Here is an 18,788-nt window from a genome sequence, read left to right as displayed (position 1 = left end):
TTCCACTTCCCCCTCTCTTTCTCTTTCTTGGTAAAGAAATCACTGACTTTTGCACTTGTACTAGCTCGAGATGCAGATTTATGTCTTTTCGTAGCAATGTGCTGGGTAATGGCGGACTTTCCACCATACTCGACGCTAAACAAGCCACCACAAACCGTACACTCCACTTTATCTGTCTCGCCCAATTCAGCAGATTTTTTTAAAAAACGGAAATTGAGTTTTTAAAGCATCTGTATAATCACACTTCCTTTTTGGCATTTTCAACGTTCAACAGGGCCACAGGAGAATTGAAAAACCATACATTTTAACAACAGCCGTACAGCAATTAATATTCCGCAAACACCAACCTGTTTCTCTCGGAGCAAGCTTCTAAAATGGCATGGGTCAAGCGGACCGTTCCGTGCTATTTAAAGCTGAGCCAATATCACGGCACATGCCAAAATGTCAATGCACATGTGCACTGGTCTAATGAACTTATCATTGTTGCAGTGTTGCCATCACTCGCCTTGAGAAAATAACAATGTGTCTACAGTTCTCTGTAATGACAGAGAGTGATGTTTATAATAGAATAGAAATTGTAATGCATCGATTTTGTTATTCAGTCTTGAACTCTAAAATACAGGACAAAAATCTGTCCCGAAGAGTTTTCTCGGGACAACGGGACGCATTAGCCAAAAACGGGATGATCCCGTATTTTATGGGACATCTGGGATCTCTAAATATCTGGCAACAGCGAAACATTCTAGAAAGTTGGAATAATACAATTATCATCCCAATATATAAAACATGCAATATTCTTTTTTAAGTGCACTTGTGAAAACCACAGACAAATGAGTCTCCTAAATACTGGATAAGTTATACAGACAAATATTAACTTCAAAACTTAAATCACATGTAGAAGATAAACTTTGTGAAGAACAAAATGGCTTCTGAAAAGGAAAATCACGTATGCACCCAGCTTTTACATTAAAAATCTTAATGAAGTAGAATTGTGAATTCAACTTAGAAACAAAGCATTTGAAGATTACCAGAATGCCTTTGATAGGCTTAAGGAACAAACAGTGGACCATACTCAAGAATTTAAACATTCCAAATCAGCTGTTTGCATTAGTAACTAACATGTATCAAAACAACCAAATAGCTATAAGAATCTACAAAATAGTTACAGAACGGAAATCAATAAACAGGAGTCCATCTGAGATGCCCAGTGTCACCATTCTTGTTTAATATCTATATAAATGAAATACTAAAGAAATGGAAGAAAAATATAAAACAAACACAAACTGGATTATGGAACTGTACTTAACCTTTTGTTTGCAGATGACCAGATTAATCATAGCAAGAAGTGAAGCTGGACTAGAGAGAGAGAGAGATCAGTATACTCCTAAGCATAATTGTTATAGAATTCGGAAATCAAATATCAATAGACAATACAAGGATATTAGCTTTTAAAGGACTATCTCCAGTTAGAAGTAAAATAATGATTAAAAATAAAATTTTAGTACAAATTAACAACTTCAAATACCTTGGATGTGTTGTATTAAACAAAAGAAGCTGACAGTGATATCAAAATTTCAAGCTTCCTAAAGATAGCAAGAATCTTCTTCTTCTGCAGCTCCTCCCACTTAATTGGGGTCAATGTTGATAATGAGTCTCCTCCACACTTTCCTGTCTTGGGCTGTCAGCACATCCAAGTTCTTCATCCTCAAGTCCTCTTCTACCAGCTCCCTCCATCTCTTCTTTGGCCGCCCAAGCTTCCGCCTTCCTTGCACATCCATCTGCATGACCCTTCTTCCCACATATTCGTCCTCCCTCCTCATCACATGACCAAACCATCTCAACCTTGCCTCCTGTATTTTTGCTCCTAAGTTCGTAACTTTCACTGTTCCCCTGACATAGTCATTTCTCAGACGATCCTTTCTGGTCACACCGCACATCCACCTAAGCATTCTCATCTCTGCTACTACCCTCCTACTGATGTTATTTTTGCTCAGGGCCACAGTTTCTATAGCATATGTCATAGCTGGCCTCACTACTGTTCTATAGATTTTGCCTTTCAGATTGATCGGCACTCTCTTATCACATAACACTCCGGCCATCTCCCTCCAGTTCCTCCAACCCGCTTGTATCCTGCATCCCACTTCCTTCTCAGCTCCTCCATCTTCTTCCACTGTTGAACCTAAGTATCTAAAGTCTCTCACCTTCCTGATGACATTTCCTTCCAGCTCCAGATCTGTCTCCTGTCCGCTGCCCACTGTGCAACATATATACTCTATCTTACTTCTGCTCAGTCTCATACCTCTCTCTTCCAGTACTTTTCTCCATCTTTCCAGTTTAGTTCCCACTTCTTCTCTTGAATCTGCACAGCAAGATGTCATCTGCATACAACACTGTCCAAGGCGCATCTTCTCTCACCTCCTCTGTTACCACCTCCATCACAATATTAAACAGAAACGGACTTAATGCTGACCCTTGATGCAAGCCAACTGTTACTTGAAAACTTTCTGTCTGTCCCAGACAGGTCCGAACACTTGTCTTCACATTTCTGTACATTTCCCGCACCAACCTGACATATTTCTCCGGAACCATCTTCTCCCTCAGACACCTCCAGACTTCTTGCCTTGGCATGCTATCATATGCTTTCTCCAGATCAATAAATGCCAGATGTAGCTCCCTTTGTTTCGCTCGATACTTTTCCATCATCTGCCGTAACCAAAAGATAGCATCTGTTGTTGATCTACCAGGCATGAAGCCAAATTGTTCCTTTGCAATCTCCACCTCCTTCCTCAATCTACCATCAAGAACCCTTTCTAGGATTTTCATTGTGTGGGACATCAACTTTATTCCTCTGTAATTTTTACAGTCTTGCGCATCCCCTTTACTCTTGTAGATGGGGACAAGAGTACTCTCCCTCCATTCCTCAGGTATATTTTCCTGTTGGCAAACTTTCACAAACAGGTCCCACAGCAGGTCAATTCCCTCTTCCCCCAGTGCCTTCCATGCCTCCATTGGAATTCTGTTGGGGCCCACCGATTTTCCATTCCTCATTCTCTTCATGGCCTCCGTCACTTCCACTCTACTGATGTTCTGCACCATCCCCTCAGAAAGCCTGTGCCACAACTCTCTTGGCTTCTTGCTTTCTCTCTCTGTACACCTGTTCTCTTCCACTCTTGACTCATCCCCACTTCTGCTTTGCCTTCCTCTTAGCTGTCACTGTCACTTGTACATTATTATTCTTTAATAAAGATAGCAAGAATGATCAATAATATCTTCAAACCTAACCAAGTTCAAAAGCATACAAGAATAACAGTTTCAAAAGTTTCGGCACCACAGTCTCTCCAGAAGAAAAAAAATAATAGAAACTGGAGAAATGAAATTCTATGAAGAACAGCAGGCTAAACTCTCTGGGACAAAAAAGCATACAAGTACATAAAGAACTAAAATTAGACTAAGTATTGGAGAAAGTATACGAATACTGAAAGAAGTGGACTGAACATACAGAAAGAACAGACAGTTCCAAACTATCCAGAAAGATACTCTGATACCACCCAGTTGAATGACAACAAGGAAAAGATGGAATGAGACTGGAACAGGCCATCGGGCCTAAATCAGTGAAACAATGAGGATGATGATGACGGTTCCAGCAAAGCTTTTATCCCCTTGTATTTACATAGGAAGAAAGTTAATACAGAAATTGCTCCTGCATGTGTAACAGCAGCATAGATTAAGACAGTTCATTTTGCATCATTTTGAATCTTTAATTACTTTAGAATGAATTTTTTTTCTACAATGATAGTATCAACATACTTCCAGAAATAACTAGAACCATATCAAAAGCTTCGAATCACCCTTTGGACTGAGAAATTAAAAAAAAAAAAAAAAAAAAAAAAGTTAACGACTCACAAATGAACTTTACTAGGCCATTTTCTATATAAACTGGAAAGCAATAAAGTTTTCATTTTAAATAAATAGATCTTATATGGACTAATTCATATAATTCTCCCAACCTGAATGCCAATCTGAACATGTCAAAGATGAGAATGAAAGGAAGCACAAATCAGGATTGGCAGTACAACAGAAACCAAACATCAAGTATCATGGCAAAAAACTAAAATGCTACACACAGATTACAATTTTTTCTCAAAAGTAGTCAAGGAATCAGCTGACATGATCGAAGATCCACAACAGTGCAACAAAAAGCAAGGGATGATTTTACATCAAATCAGATCTGAAATTCAGCACAATGCACGTGTGGTTACCAGTAGTTAACAACTGGTATTCCATTGTTATTCCTCTTTTCAAATATTTCATTATACTCATTACCTGTAAAAACTTGTTTTATAGTTTATTCAAGTATTTCTATGTTGTTAAACAAAAGTTTTCATAAACATAGTAGAGTAATCAATAATTTATTCTATCCCAACATGTGGAAGAAGAGTGGAAAGCATTTCTAATACCATATTTATATCAGAGTACGTAACAAATGAATTTATTTTTTGCATGTTTTTTAATTTTGTGGGATAAGTGAATTTTAATATGGATATCCTACATCAGAATGTTTATGCAAAATGTCAAGAGCAACAGCATGTGTTTTTTCTTTAAACCTTTCCATATCATGTATCCAGGGTGATGCAGGCTAAGAGATCATGGATCAAGAGTGACAAAATCCATACTGGTGGTCACAGGTAGATAAGTCATTCATTAGATGGCTTATCTTGAGGATAATTTTTGACCATGACATTTTCACAAAGAATTTAGCAAGTACAGCAAGTCACATAGCAGTCTAAATATAAACAAAGGCCTTGCATAGCATTTGGATTTCTCTTACCTACAAAATTATACAAACAATGATTCATATTTATGAAGTTAGGGACACAAAACACACGTGTTGAAAAGATTATTTTACTGATTAATAATAAAATAATAACTTTACGTTTTGACCCCTGTATTGAGGTCATCTTCAGAGGGATACATGTGTATAAAAACAAGCTACATGCTGTTGCACGCTATACAAGTAAATTACATCTACGTTGTTAACTAATCTTTTTTCTTAGCCTGCCCTCTAGTGAGAAAAAAAAATTAAGTAAATAAAATAAAATAAACAAAAATAAAATTAAAACTACAATAAACTTTGCTAAAGTCCTCACGTACTAGGATTCTTCTGGAATAATAGTTTATAATGTTATATAAACTTTATAATTTACGATTATCTTCTGGATTTGTATAGTACAGGTTGCTATTGAATGTTCAGGAGGAAAAAAAAAAAAAACACTTAAAGTCTTCTTGTATTGAGATTTTTCTTCATGGTTGCTATGAATATTGTAGATGGGTCCTCCACATTCTTGGAATTGTTAGACCATCATTTTTATTCAGATCATGTTTGAGCATTTCACATGCTTCCTTGAATTTCCACTCGAACCAGGTTTTGGTGCGGTGTAGGGACTTGGTACTTTTCCAGTCAATTCTGTGGTATGTTTGGAGTGCGTGGTCAGAAAGGCCGGTTTTTCCAAAATGGAGAATATTTTATGTGACATTTGTGTTCATCCTTTCTGATTGGGATGGTTCGCCTTGTTTCCCCTATGTATTAGTATGTTACATGTGCAATCTATTTTGTAAACCCCTGGGTGGGCTAAGTGTGGCAGGGGATCCTTGGAAGAACTGAGTAGGTGTCTTAATTCTGTCGGGGGTTTAAAGGTAGTTTTGATGTTGTATTTGTGTAGTGTTCTGTCTATCTTTTCTGAAATGCCTCTAACATATGGTATAGCAATAGCATTCTTGAAATCTTTTTTGTTATTAGTGGTATCTTTGTGGAGGATCTTGTGTACAAACAATGGACTGCAAATAATGTGTACTAGATATCTGAGACCATTACCTGCCATCTTCACACCTGATTTAGCCTCAAACCATCTTCTCCTACATTTAAATTCTAACTGCTGACTCAAGGCTGAAATACAGGCTACATATTGCTGTGTATAATGTCCCCTTTACACCATAAAACTGCAGCATTTTTAAGAGACTTTTGTCTCTGGATATCTGCATATTCCTTTTCCTAAATACACATCCTTGCTATATTCCCATGATTTCTTAACTACCATATTTGCCAGCATATAAGACAAAATTTTTTTCTTTGAAAATAGGTCTGAAAAACAGGATGCGTCTTATACGCCAATACTCAGTTTATTACTTTCATTTCTGGAAATTTTCTCTGTTCCAAGTTGCTCGATTTCTTTCTTGCTTCCTTGCAGTATGTGAGAGCATTCCAGTTACGTTAGTTATGTATTCCAGTTATGGATAGATAACATTTGGTCTAGGTGCTCTGTCGGCCTGTTGAAGAAGCCTGCCCTGCTAGTATGGGGTCAGTTTTGTTCTCACAGAATAGAAGATGTTAAAAATAAACTCAAGGAATTGAAAACTCAGTTAGCTGTAATTCCAGGAGGTCTAACTAGTCAGCTTCAACCTTTAGATGTCTGTATTAATAAACCATTTAAGGGATTTATGAAGGAGAAGTGGAACACTGTATTCAGAAGACTGCTGGATTGCAGTCTTCAGAGTTTGAGGTTATGCCATCAGGAAGAAAAAAGAGGCCTAGCATTTTGCAAGTTTGTGAGTGGATATGAGCTTCATGGGATGCTGTGAAAACTGAGACAGTGGTTAAATCATTTAAGAAGTGTGGTATTAGTAATGCGCTGGATGGTACAGAGGACAGTTTGTTGTATGAAGACTCAGATTTTGATTTAGAAGATTAAAAGGTGGGTACTCTTTTCTAGTTAGATTAGGTATTTGTTGAAAGTAGACCTGCTTATTACTTTATATTTGAAATACTGTAAATTCATTAGAATATTCAGTGATCAAGTTTTTTTCCTAAAAAATGTGTACAAAAAAGGGGGTGCATCTTATACACTGGCAAATATGGTATGTTCTGAAGTGAAAATCTAATCCTAATATGATTTCACAACTATGTTGTAATTTTAAAACCTGATCCTAATATCCCTTATCAGGTAAAAAAGCCACATTTTTCTTCCCCCAAGTTTCACTTCCACAATTTTGCTTATCCACAAATATGCTTGCATAAATCTTACATGGAAGATGCAATAGGGATTACTTTGTATTTATCAGAATAGTTAAATATGTCACTCTAGAAGGTTTTTTTTAAGGATTAGGACCTGATCAAACTTCTTCCTACCTGAATTTTCCTAAAGATGTCAACAAGCACAACACAACATAACATGCAGATATATATTCTCTTTATTCATATGAAAGGTAAACAATGTATTGTAGTAATTGTAATTAGTCACTGTGTTATTTTTTTTAAATTATGATATTAGCTTTCTATGAAACCATGCTTGCATATATCAAAGATAAACATGTGCATTACTGGTATAATGAAGCATATTCTGTTAATTTATTTTCATGATATTGATTACAACATAGAATGATAAGAAAATAATTAATATTTATTAACTTATTAGCTGGTATTATATCCAGCATTTTCAGAGCACAAGAACAGTTTGTCACAGTACAAAAAACAACGTGAGAATAGTTTTAAAAAATTGTAATGGACAACATAAGGAACTAAAGTCCTAATTAAGGAATACAGTATGTTGGATAAAGAGAGAATACAAGTATTAATTAGATCTTAAAATGGCTGTCTCCCAGATTTTTGGTAAATTTATACAGCCGTATTTGTTGACGTATATTTCAAAGCTGCTGTTGATTCCAAAAATAATCTCTCTGACTTCTGTTTTGTTTTCTTCCATTTGATGTTATGTGACAGGGGTATCCAAGGCATAAACTAGATGTAATAAAGAAGAGAGTGTGTCCTCAGATGAAGAGATGAGAGTTGTCAATTTGACATATGGTTTGAATATGGTGCATAGTTGATATTTATTAAGTACCCTAGATATCTTTTCAGATGTGCCTTGAATGTACGGAATAGTAACAGTTATACTGTTACCATCCCATACATTCAAAGGAGGGGATTTCTGGGCTTAGTATTTAGTACTAGTATTTTTTCTATCCTAATAATGTGAAGTCATTAGCCTCCATATACGAGTTGCCCAGTCATGAAGGTACTTCACTTGCAAACTATGTTTGCTTACACTTTGACAAAGGATTAAACCAAAAATATAATTTCTTGGCATCTTTAATTTATAGTATAACCAAGTAAGAAAAACTTTCAACATTTCTCACATAGAAGAAAATTTTCATTCCAGACTTCTGAAGTAATCAATTACAGTCATCCAGTCATATGAATCATCGAATAAAAACCAAGGACTGATATTCAGTGATATACAGAAATCACTCATTAAACTTTTAACATCACAGACTTCGATAACAATCGCCTTCTGTTATTTAACTGCAGACAGCTAATGAATGACATGCAACCTTACATTTATTTGTTAGCATCAATTTATTTCTCTTGTAATGGTTTTTCAGTGTTTAGGCAACTTTGATATATATTTATATATATTTGATGTTTAATAATAAATAATGAAGCCATCAATTCTTTGTAATTACATGAAACCAGTAGGTGTAATTTATATACTTCCTTGTTATTACTGCATGTTCTTTAGTCATAAAACATTTTATCTTTTAATATCCCTGCCATATGTCTTAACGTCACAAGGTGATCCTGACAATTCCTATTTGATATAAACCCAAGATTGTTCTTCCCCAAGTTTCTGATTTTCATTCATAATTTTGCTTAGCCCTCAAGTATACGTGTATAATCTTATGTGAAACACTCAACAGGGAAATTTCTCAAAATTTTTGCATTGTTTTATTTCCTTTCTTATAGATGGGTACTATGAAAGCAATTCCAATAAGGCCCCTTCTGAGTTAGTGTAGTGTAAAGATGTAAACGTTGTATACCGCCATATTTACACATTTCTCATCGATCATCATCCTATTCCATCTGCCTTTCTATATTTCAGGTTTTCGGTGTCTTTTTTTTATTGGAAGTACATATAAAGTATTGATATGTACGCTTGACTACATTCTTCTTTAATATTTTTGAGAACTGTTTTGTCACTACTTAAATAATTACTTCAGGCATACTGCATATCATTATCATCATGTCATAAAGTCACTTTTAATACCTCTGATTATTTTTACCTTAATTTGTAAAGGATGATATATTTCTTGACATATCCTTACCAAGTTCTTCTCATGGCTTTTTGTTAGCTATTTTATATTGTACTCCATATCTACAGACTTACTTGCCTGAAACTTTCAATATGACTTCAGTATGTAAATCTGTATGTAAATCAGTATGTAAATTGGCTGCATCCATCTGTGTTTTTTCAGATTTTGCCACTGATTCTCTAATGATTGGTTTGTTTTCTGATTCTTTCATTTTTCTCCAATAGTTATTTTTGCTGGCATTTCCACTTGTCAGCCAGTTCTCAGATTCCAATCTTGATGGTTTTTCAAATCTTTATCCTGTAAGCCTCTTTTCTACATGTTCTCACAATGATACCTCTGCATGCAATCCTTGGTTTTTCCTCTTTTCTGCCTTCTGATGGACCAATTCATAATTCTTAGTGGACATTGCTCCTTTCATTCTCAAGACCTCTCTCCATGAGACTTTTCAATTTTCATCTGTTTGAATGTATGCATTTTCCTAGAGGTCCATATAAGAGCTCATATATTATCTGAAGTCATCCATTTCAAGAACTTGTTTGTTTTGGCAGGCTTGTCAGAGAAATATCCACATCCTCGACAGAAATAACCTTCTGAATAAAATAAATAAATAAATAAAATAAAATAAAAATATAAAGGTAATATTTTGGTCACAAGGATATTTAGCCTGGAAATGTCATTCTGGGACAAGTGTTGTTCTTTAACTTATAAATTCATCACATAGTGATGAAACATTGCTTCATCACTATAACCCAGAAACCAAACAACAGTTAATGGAGTGGAGACACAAAGGTTCTCCACGGTCAAAGAACATCAAACCCAGAAGTCAGCAGGGAAGGTTCTTGTCACTGTCTTTTGGGATATGGATTGTGTAATTCTTATTAAGTACCTCAAAAAAGGTGAAACTGTTAGAGCAGCAGTGTATTCAACAGCTCTGAAGGAAGTGAAGGAGGAACTGAAGAAAAAATTCTGCAGGAAACTGAGCACAGGTGTGTTGCTTTTACAGGAAAATGCACCTGCTGACATCAAACCCAACATACAATACACAACTTGGGCTTTCACTGTCTGTGTTACCCATCCTATCTGCCAGACCTGGCCCCATCTGACTATTTCCTATTCCCACATTTAAAGAAACTTAAAAGTAACAAAATATACCACAGATGATAAAGCCATATCTGCAGCTGAGGACTGGTTTGTGCAACAAGGGAAAGACTTCTTTTGTCAGAGTATTGCAAATGACGAGTGTATAACACTTTATGGAGAATATGTAGAATAATGTGTAAGTTACTCTACCTCAATTTCTTCATGGTGATTATCGCTACTTTTCAGCACACCCTCACAGATACAAGAGTCAGTCGTCTACAACCTACACTATTTTCATGCTATTCATTATATGTTCCACTATAGAATATATATATATATATATTTGTTTCTGACACAGCCATCTGGTTTCATGTACAGCTAAGATCTGAATATTATAATTTGATATGGCACCTTATTACACACTGAAGAGATCCAAGTTTAAACAAAGTTTTTATATTACAGATTCCAACTTGGAATCCATTAGTCAATTCAATTTACATATCATTGTGAACAATCTCTTTTTTAAAACCTAGAGCATAATTTTGTGACTCACCCCCATCTTTAGTATTAAATATAGCATTCTGCTTGATATATAATTAAATTCTTGTACTTACTCTCATATCTTTATGTATCACTATTCCAACTCCATGCTCTTTCATGTTTTTCAACTCTGTTATATATATTATTAGCAATTTGCTTTATTCTTTTGCTTTTCCCTCTCTCTTTTTCTCTAATTCCATACAAATAATGTTATGATTTTTGAGTACTTCAATTAATTCTTTTCCTGTCAGTGACCCTAAATTCCAGGTGCTAATTTTCAGTATTTCCTCTCACTTTCCTTATTCTGTTCCTGGTCAGTTCCAGTATAGCCATCCAGTCTTTCAAACTTCAGTTCCTTAGAGCAATTGGGTTTAACATTCTCTGGCAAGCTGCTAACCAAAATAGAGAATGCTGCCTGTGTGGCCGGGTATATTCATGTAGACTTCATACACAGAATGACCCTTCTGGAAGCATGCAGTTCCATTATGCTTCACCTACATCACACATTTCTCACTCTTCACTAATTCTACTTGTGTCTCACACAAGTAGAATTAGTGAAAAGTGAGAATTAGCAAAGTGGATATATGACTTATGTTTTCTTATTCAATGTACAATGTTACTTATCATCCAAGTTTGGAAGCAAGTAAACATTCTGCTTAAAATATAGATACAGTTCAATAATCATTATTACTACCTATGAAAAAATAAATGTTTTTAAAATAAAGCTACTTTTTTTGCAATAACTAACCATCTTTAAAGACAATTCTAAATTGCAACATACTTTCCGTCTAATTTCAGATTCAGTTTCAGATCTTGGCGAGGCAGGAATGCTCCTTTCATCCCTCAAACTACGAAGTGGTGAAGTTGGTGAACGACTTGAATCGTCATCACTAGAAAGACCTTTTGTAGAGGCAGATGTAGTTTCACTATGAATATTGCTACTACTTTTAGGTTGACTTGATGGACTTGGAAAATCTTTAGCTGGAGACTGATAAGGAGGTGGTGATTCAAATGCTACAAAAAAAAATAATAATAATAATCTACCCTATATATATATATATATATATAAAATGATAAGCCTTTTTATGTCACTTTTGAAACTCAGGGGCTATCCTGAGTGTCGAGTCTTCAAAATTCGAGTCATCAGAATTCAAGGAGAACTGGCATACCAGTCCAGAACTGGGGTGGGGGCACCAGGTTGGGAAGATCCCCCATTTGAAGACTCGACACTCAGGAGCGACCCTAATTGCCATGGAGGTTAACATTGCTAAAATGTTAACCTACTGCATTACTTAGGGGTAATCAGATGTTTAAGGAAGGATGACCGATGAAAACAATTTAAAAAAATAGTTACTAATACTTAATTATATAAATAACTTGGAGCTCAGCAAAGTTGCATATGTGTAACAGTTTTTAGCAGGCTAGAGTGGCAGTACAGTACCTATCATAGATATTTTGATGAATTGATATGCAAATAATGCTACATGGCCCTAATCTGAACAGAAGTGATGGGTTTAAGTTATTTCCCCTTATGGGATACTGTTCTTCATAGAGCTCACCCTGGTTAACTTTGTTTTTATTAAATATATAAAATAAAAAGAGTGTTAGAGCTTTAGAGCAATTTGGATGCTGCTGATATACTTTATTCCTATGTAAATTATGTGTTTTTATTTTTGATTCTTCATTTATGTTGTTTGTGACTTATTTATTTTTGTAATTCCCTCTGAACATGCCCTTGATACTAGAGTGGAAATTTTATGTAAATAAAACTTCTAATTTAAGTCTTGCATTGTATCAATTTTTGTTACCTATCATATCCCTCACTCCCAGAACTCATTCTCTATGACTTTTTGCTTCCTACTAAATGAAGATTTTAGAATATTTAAGATATATAGACTAATAAATCATAAGAAATAGTAAACATGAGCAGTGTTTTCAACAGTGGCAGAATAATTAATGGTGCATGAATTTGACATCATGGGTAGTGTCTTCCATATGCCTCTAATAAGATGTTGTGAATACCCAATGGGTGGACAGATATGAGATTATTATAGAATTAATAGTTGATCAGATATAAACTTGCTCCTTGAGTGAAAGAGGAGACATAATTTCTGAAATACTGAGGTGACATATTTGTAATATATTTAAGACAAGAAACAGCACAGAAGAAAAGAGACTGAAAGAAAAAAAAAATTTTTTTTTTTTTTTTTGTTAAATAAGAACTAAGACATGACAGTTTTACTAGCATCAAAACCCCAAAAGGTTAGTTTGGTGATAAGAACTGAAGTTATGGAAGCTGATATTCTGAAAGTTTTGTTGTTTTGCCTCGTGTAAACATTAACAACTGAGAAAGAGAAGAGATAACTGTTTACAACTAGTGCTGGGATCAAACAGTGGATTGGAGATGCAGTCAAATGAAAGTGGTCATTAATATACAGAATAAAGAGCCATGTGAACTCCCCATGCAAATTGCAAAGTCTGAAAATAAATATACATACCATTGCACATAATATGCAATGAGAAAGAAAAGAAGTCAGAAGACACACCATATAATGAAAGCTTACTTAATAGGTCTTTGTGATAACAATTGCCTTAGAGATAAAAAGAAATTCCATGCATTTGTCCAAAAGTAGGTGGCATAAGCTAGATCACCTATTCATTGGCAATAACAGAACTGAAGATCATTTTTCAGTGTAAAGGTTACCAGACGGCACTGAAGTTGAGAGTTAATAGTGTTCTGTTACATTAGAAAAGAATTATAGTCATAGAAATTGGATGATAGAGATTTGTGTCCTACTTAGAGCTTGAATATTAGCTAATTTCAAGTTTCAGAGATGAGAATGATGAGAGAATATAACGGTAACATGATCAACTCAGGAGTTGATCATGTTACCGTTATATCGGTAACATGATCAACTCCAATAACAAGATCATCAATGCAAAAATTGGAACAAAAGTAAGAAGCCAGAAGATTGGCTTTTTCCATGGTAATTATGCAAGAGAATAATCCACACATAAGAGGTGAAAGTAAAGTTACAGCCTTGGAGACTAAAATACATGACTGCCATTTGGACATGATAAATTTCTGTTGTTGGCCCTTTAGAAATCAATTTTGGATATATACTGATCATTTACATGTATCAGTTTTGTGCTTCGGCATAAAGAGAAAAACAAGTATGAAGATTTCAATGAAAGCCGATTACAATATGCTTAATTCCTCACTTGTACAGCCTTCACACACTTTCAAAAAGATGTAGAAGTCACACTTCAACCTTTACCTACATTTGTTAAAGTTCTGAGATAGTGTTCTCTAGTCTGATGATTTAATGCCTTTGACAAAGGGGGATAACATATTAGTGGACACCAATATGGATTCTGTTTCACAATACATATCAAAATTTGTTCATAATATTGGTAAAAGGTTGCATCTCTCAAAATCAATTATAGGTAACCTTATTATTCAGCTTAATGGAAATGCAAGGATGTCTTCTCAAGCCAAGAAAGACCCAAGATGACATCATTTAAGAGCAGAGGATATTCAGAAGGACAAAATAGAAATCTGAGAAAATAATCAAAGCAGGAGTTCATGTAACAGTATCACACTATATAAAGAGCTACAGTCTCGGTTTCTAGGGATCAGCAGGCTATACTTAAATCAAACATTAACCATAGCAATCAACGCTGCTGACTACGAAATGGTTCAAAGAACACCAGAGCAGTCTATAGAGTTACTAGAATTTGTTTATAATATATTCTTTAATTATTAAATGGAAAAGGGCACGAGGTTTGTCCAGGAAATTCCTGAACTTATGAATTATCACATCAACAAGTGCTGTTAGCTGCATACCTCATATGCTGCAATCTAGTGGCAACATTGAGAAATAGCCTAGTAAAAACCGCAACGTAATATTTTACTTAGTTATTGTACTACATCTGTTTTGTGCAGTGCATTTGGCAATTTTCTGTAGGGTTTAAAATGAGTGATTTTCATGATCAACGAATTTCTGTGAAGTTTTGTGCCAAATTGGGAAAATCTTTTAGAGACATTTGAAATGTTAAAAGCAGCATTTGGGAATAAGGCTTTCGGTTGTACTCAAACATATGAGTAGGGGAAAGGTTTCAAAGATGGCCGAACTTCAGTTGATGATGATTCCTGTTCAGGACAACTGTCAACAGCAAAAATTGAGAAAAATGTTGCAAAAGTTCATGAAGTTAACCATACTAACTGCCATTTAACTGTTAGAGAGGTAGCTGAAGGAGTAAACATTTTAAAAAATTTCTGTCATGAGATTCTTATGCAAAATTTAGGCATGCATAAGAATGCCTAAATTCTTAGGCATGCCTAGGCATCCAAATTTGTGCCTTGCCATTGACTGAGATCAAAATCAAATCTGAGTTGATATGAGCCAAGAGCTTTTCAATCGAGCTTATGAGAATGAAAACTTTTTAAAAGACATCATTACTAAGGATAAGATGTGGGTTTACAGCAACGACATCGAACAAAAGCTGAATTGTCACACTGGGTGTCAAAAGGGTCACCATGACCCAAAAAAGTGAGACAAGTGCAGTCAAATGTCAAAGTAACGATGACAGTTTTTTTTTTTCTTTTTTTCTTCAATTCTTAGGGCATTGTTCAAGATGAATTTTATTCCACAAGGTAAGACAGGGAACATGGAGTATTATCTTGAGGTAATGCAATGTCTTTGTGAGGCTATCTTGAAAAAAAAAAAAGGCCTAATGTGTGGAGGGAAAAACTGATGAATGCATCATTTATGATAATAGTCCATACATGCATCATTATTCACATCATCAAAATGTAAGTGTATACACACAGGGAAACAAATTACATTACAAGTCAAACAGTTTGCCAAAGCAACACTAATTTCATTAGCATCATTTTGCACATGCTAAAGTGGATTTAGGCTACCATGAACAACAGCTTTCCAGTCCAATCTAAAACCAGTCATGGTTAAATTTCTGTAAGAGTTCAGATCACTAATATTCTAGATGTTTTCTATTCATTTCCTTTTAGATCTTCCCAGCAGTATTTTTTCCTTTTACTATTCCATTAAGTAATATGTAAAATTCTGTTTATCATTATTTATAATCATGTTTTATTTCTAATCCAGTTCTCAGATCCATAAGTTAAAATTGGTTTGAATACTATCTTACACACAGCTATTTAGTGTTCTGACTAATTTCTTTCTTATTTCACATAAATTTATTCAGCTGACTTCCCAAGTTAGCAGATCTCATATGGAGGTAGCAGTTTTTTTTTCTTTCTCTTCTCCCAGAAACTCAGGTTTTTTATCCCGAATACAGACAAATCAGCCTTCAGAACACATGCAATTTACAGACAAAAAATACTGTTGTTGGTGATGATTAGTAGTGTTGAATTGAGAGAATTAAGAGAATTGAGAGAATTGTAGTGAGAGAATTAAGTAGTAGTGGAGAGGATGAGATATATTTAATGAAGTGGAGTAGAGACCCTCCCACAATGAGCCCTTGGTCTCCTTGGAGGTGCCCTGTAATAATAATAATCATGAAAAAGTTATACCATTACTAACTTGCAACCAACAATTTTCCACCAAATTAATCTGTCAAGAACAACAACATTATCAGATCTTATATTTCTGTCTTTTATGGCACTTGGTACTGTTATCAATTCATCTACATCTTGGTCTTTTTCCTACCAACTGGCAAAGAACACTTATTTTGCTAATCTTTCATTCTCTTTAAGTGACCATACCATTTGAAATTAGCTCTACTATCACATTCCTGAATGATAACAATGGTAAGTTCTTTCCTAATATTCTAATTTTGTTAATGTGATACTATCAATGATGCCATTTGTACACTCCACTAATATTTCCCATAATTCACATATCAGAAGTTTCGAGTCTTTGATCAAGAGTTATTTCTAATCCAGCTCTCAGATCCATAAGTTAAAATTGGTCTGAACACTGTCTTATATACAGCTAATTTAGTGTTTTGACCAATTTCTTTCTTATTCCATATAAATTTATTCAGCTGATTTTCTACCATACCAGCTTTGCTAATTGTGTTGTCTATTTCCATATTTAATTTACCATCTTCACTAAAAACGTATCTATTTTAGCTGAACCATTTTACTTGTTCTATAGGTTCATTCAGAATACAGTTGTTTTCAATGTTTCTGCCTATTTTTGTTATCTTCATCTTTTTATTGCTGATTTTCAAAACAAATTTATTACAACATTTATTCTATTTAGTCAGGGAATCTTGCAGACTTGTACTGGATTTATTCAAAAGTATAACATCATCTGAATAAAGTAAACAGCTATCAGATTTAATACTATTTTCCTTTATAATGTGATCTATATAGATAATGAATAATAGTGGCAATAACGTGCCCTTTTCACACACCTGATTTTACATCAAACCCCCTTCCAGTACCTCCTTCAATTCTAACTGCTGACTTAGAGCTTGAAGGTTTAAAGGCAAAAGAAATTCACTCGAAGTTCATAAAAGTTTATGGGCACTCTACTCCTTCGTTTTTGACAATTAAAGAATGGACTGCCGAGTTTAAACATTGTCATACCAGCCTTGAAGATGGTCCTTTGGATGTGAAGAATGTCCAAAAACTGTTATGAATGTAATTACTCCAGAAATTATTGATCAAGTGAACGATATGGTATTGGATGACCGGCAACTCAAAGTGCATAAATTGCTGAGATTATAGGCATTTCAAAAGAATGTATAGGATATATTTTGCATGAAGAATTGCAAATGAAAAAGCTTTGCGCAAGATGGGTGCCGTGCTTGCGCACAGCACATCAAAAACGCACTCACATGAAAATCTCTGAACAGTGCTTGGAGTGTTTTAACAAGAATAAAACTGATTCACCATTACACATCAGAATCCAAACAGCAGTGAAAACAGTGGACAGAAGCCGGTTGTTCAGCACCAAAGAAGACAAAGTCGGTTCCATCAGCAGGAAAGGTCATGTCATTGGTGTTTTGAGATGCTAAAGGCATTTTGTTTATTAGTTATCTTGAAAAGGGTAAAACAATAACTGGGGATTATTATTCTGATCTTTTAACTAGACTAGATGAAAAAATTGAGAAAAGACCCGGTTTCCAGAAGAAAAAAATCATCTTTCATCAGGACAATGCACCTGCCTACAGAGGTGTTTTGGCAATGGGAAAATTAAGGGATCTGCACAATGAATTGTTGGAACACCCACCCTATTCCCAAGATTTGGCTCCCTCTGACTCTATCTCTTCCCAAAACTAAAACTCTTTCTCGCTGGTCAGCATTTTTCTTCGAATCAAGAGGGTGATTGCAGCTGTAGAGGGAGGATATTTTGCAGATCTAACTGAGAACCACTACATGGAGGGGATAATGGCACTGGAGCATCGCTGGAATAAATGTATTAGTCTTAAGGGAGATTATGTTGAAAAATACAAATAATTTTGAAATTATAAATTCATTTTTTCATTGTTAGGCCGAGAACTTTTCAGACCACCCTCATACTTAGATAAATCTTACCAGGAACACTCAGTAGGGGAATACCTCTAATTCTGAGTTTTATTTCCCTTTTTTAGAGAGGAGTACTATGCTCCAATTACATGCAATTTAGCAGTGGCTACATTATGCAATGTACCCAGTGCTAAACTTTTATACCTTCATATATGAGCATTTCTGGTCAAATTTCATCTACACCAGCTCCCTTTCCACATTTTAGGTTTTTGATTACTTTTTTCTACTTCAAGTATGGATATATATTCCTGATTACATTCCTGCTGGGATTTTTCTACCACCATGGTGACAGTACTTGTTTCATTTGGCAGCCTTTCAAAGTAATTATTCCAGACATCTAGAATATCTTTATCTTCAGTTTTCACATCACCCTTACCATTTCTAATCCCTTTAGAGTACTTATTCCTCCATTTCTAAGCTTTTTCAAAAGCCTCCAGGATATTTGTCAATTTCCCAATACTTATTTTCTATGTTCTTATCAAAGTCTTCCCATGACTTTTAT

General features: G+C 34.9%; 1 protein-coding gene across 2 annotated transcripts in view; it reads right to left on the bottom strand.

Moving 5' to 3' along the window:
• Cdep (Chondrocyte-derived ezrin-like domain containing protein) overlaps positions 1 to 18,788 on the bottom strand; it is a 741,059-nt gene that overhangs the window by 365,077 nt on the left and 357,194 nt on the right. For both annotated transcript variants that reach the window (XM_090413128.1, XM_090413137.1), the window contains exon 15: positions 11,546 to 11,778. In XM_090413128.1, coding sequence (XP_090269254.1) covers positions 11,546 to 11,778 — 233 coding nt within the window. The remainder of the gene's footprint in view (positions 1 to 11,545; positions 11,779 to 18,788) is intronic.

This window comes from Typopeltis vanoorti, chromosome 2 (genome assembly GCF_054136105.1).
Source record: "Typopeltis vanoorti isolate ZY-2024b chromosome 2, IOZ_Tvanoo_1.0, whole genome shotgun sequence".
NCBI lineage: Eukaryota > Metazoa > Arthropoda > Arachnida > Uropygi > Thelyphonidae > Typopeltis > Typopeltis vanoorti.
The sequence above is the reverse complement of the archived record's forward strand: the minus strand, read 5'-3'. Positions and strand labels throughout refer to the sequence as shown.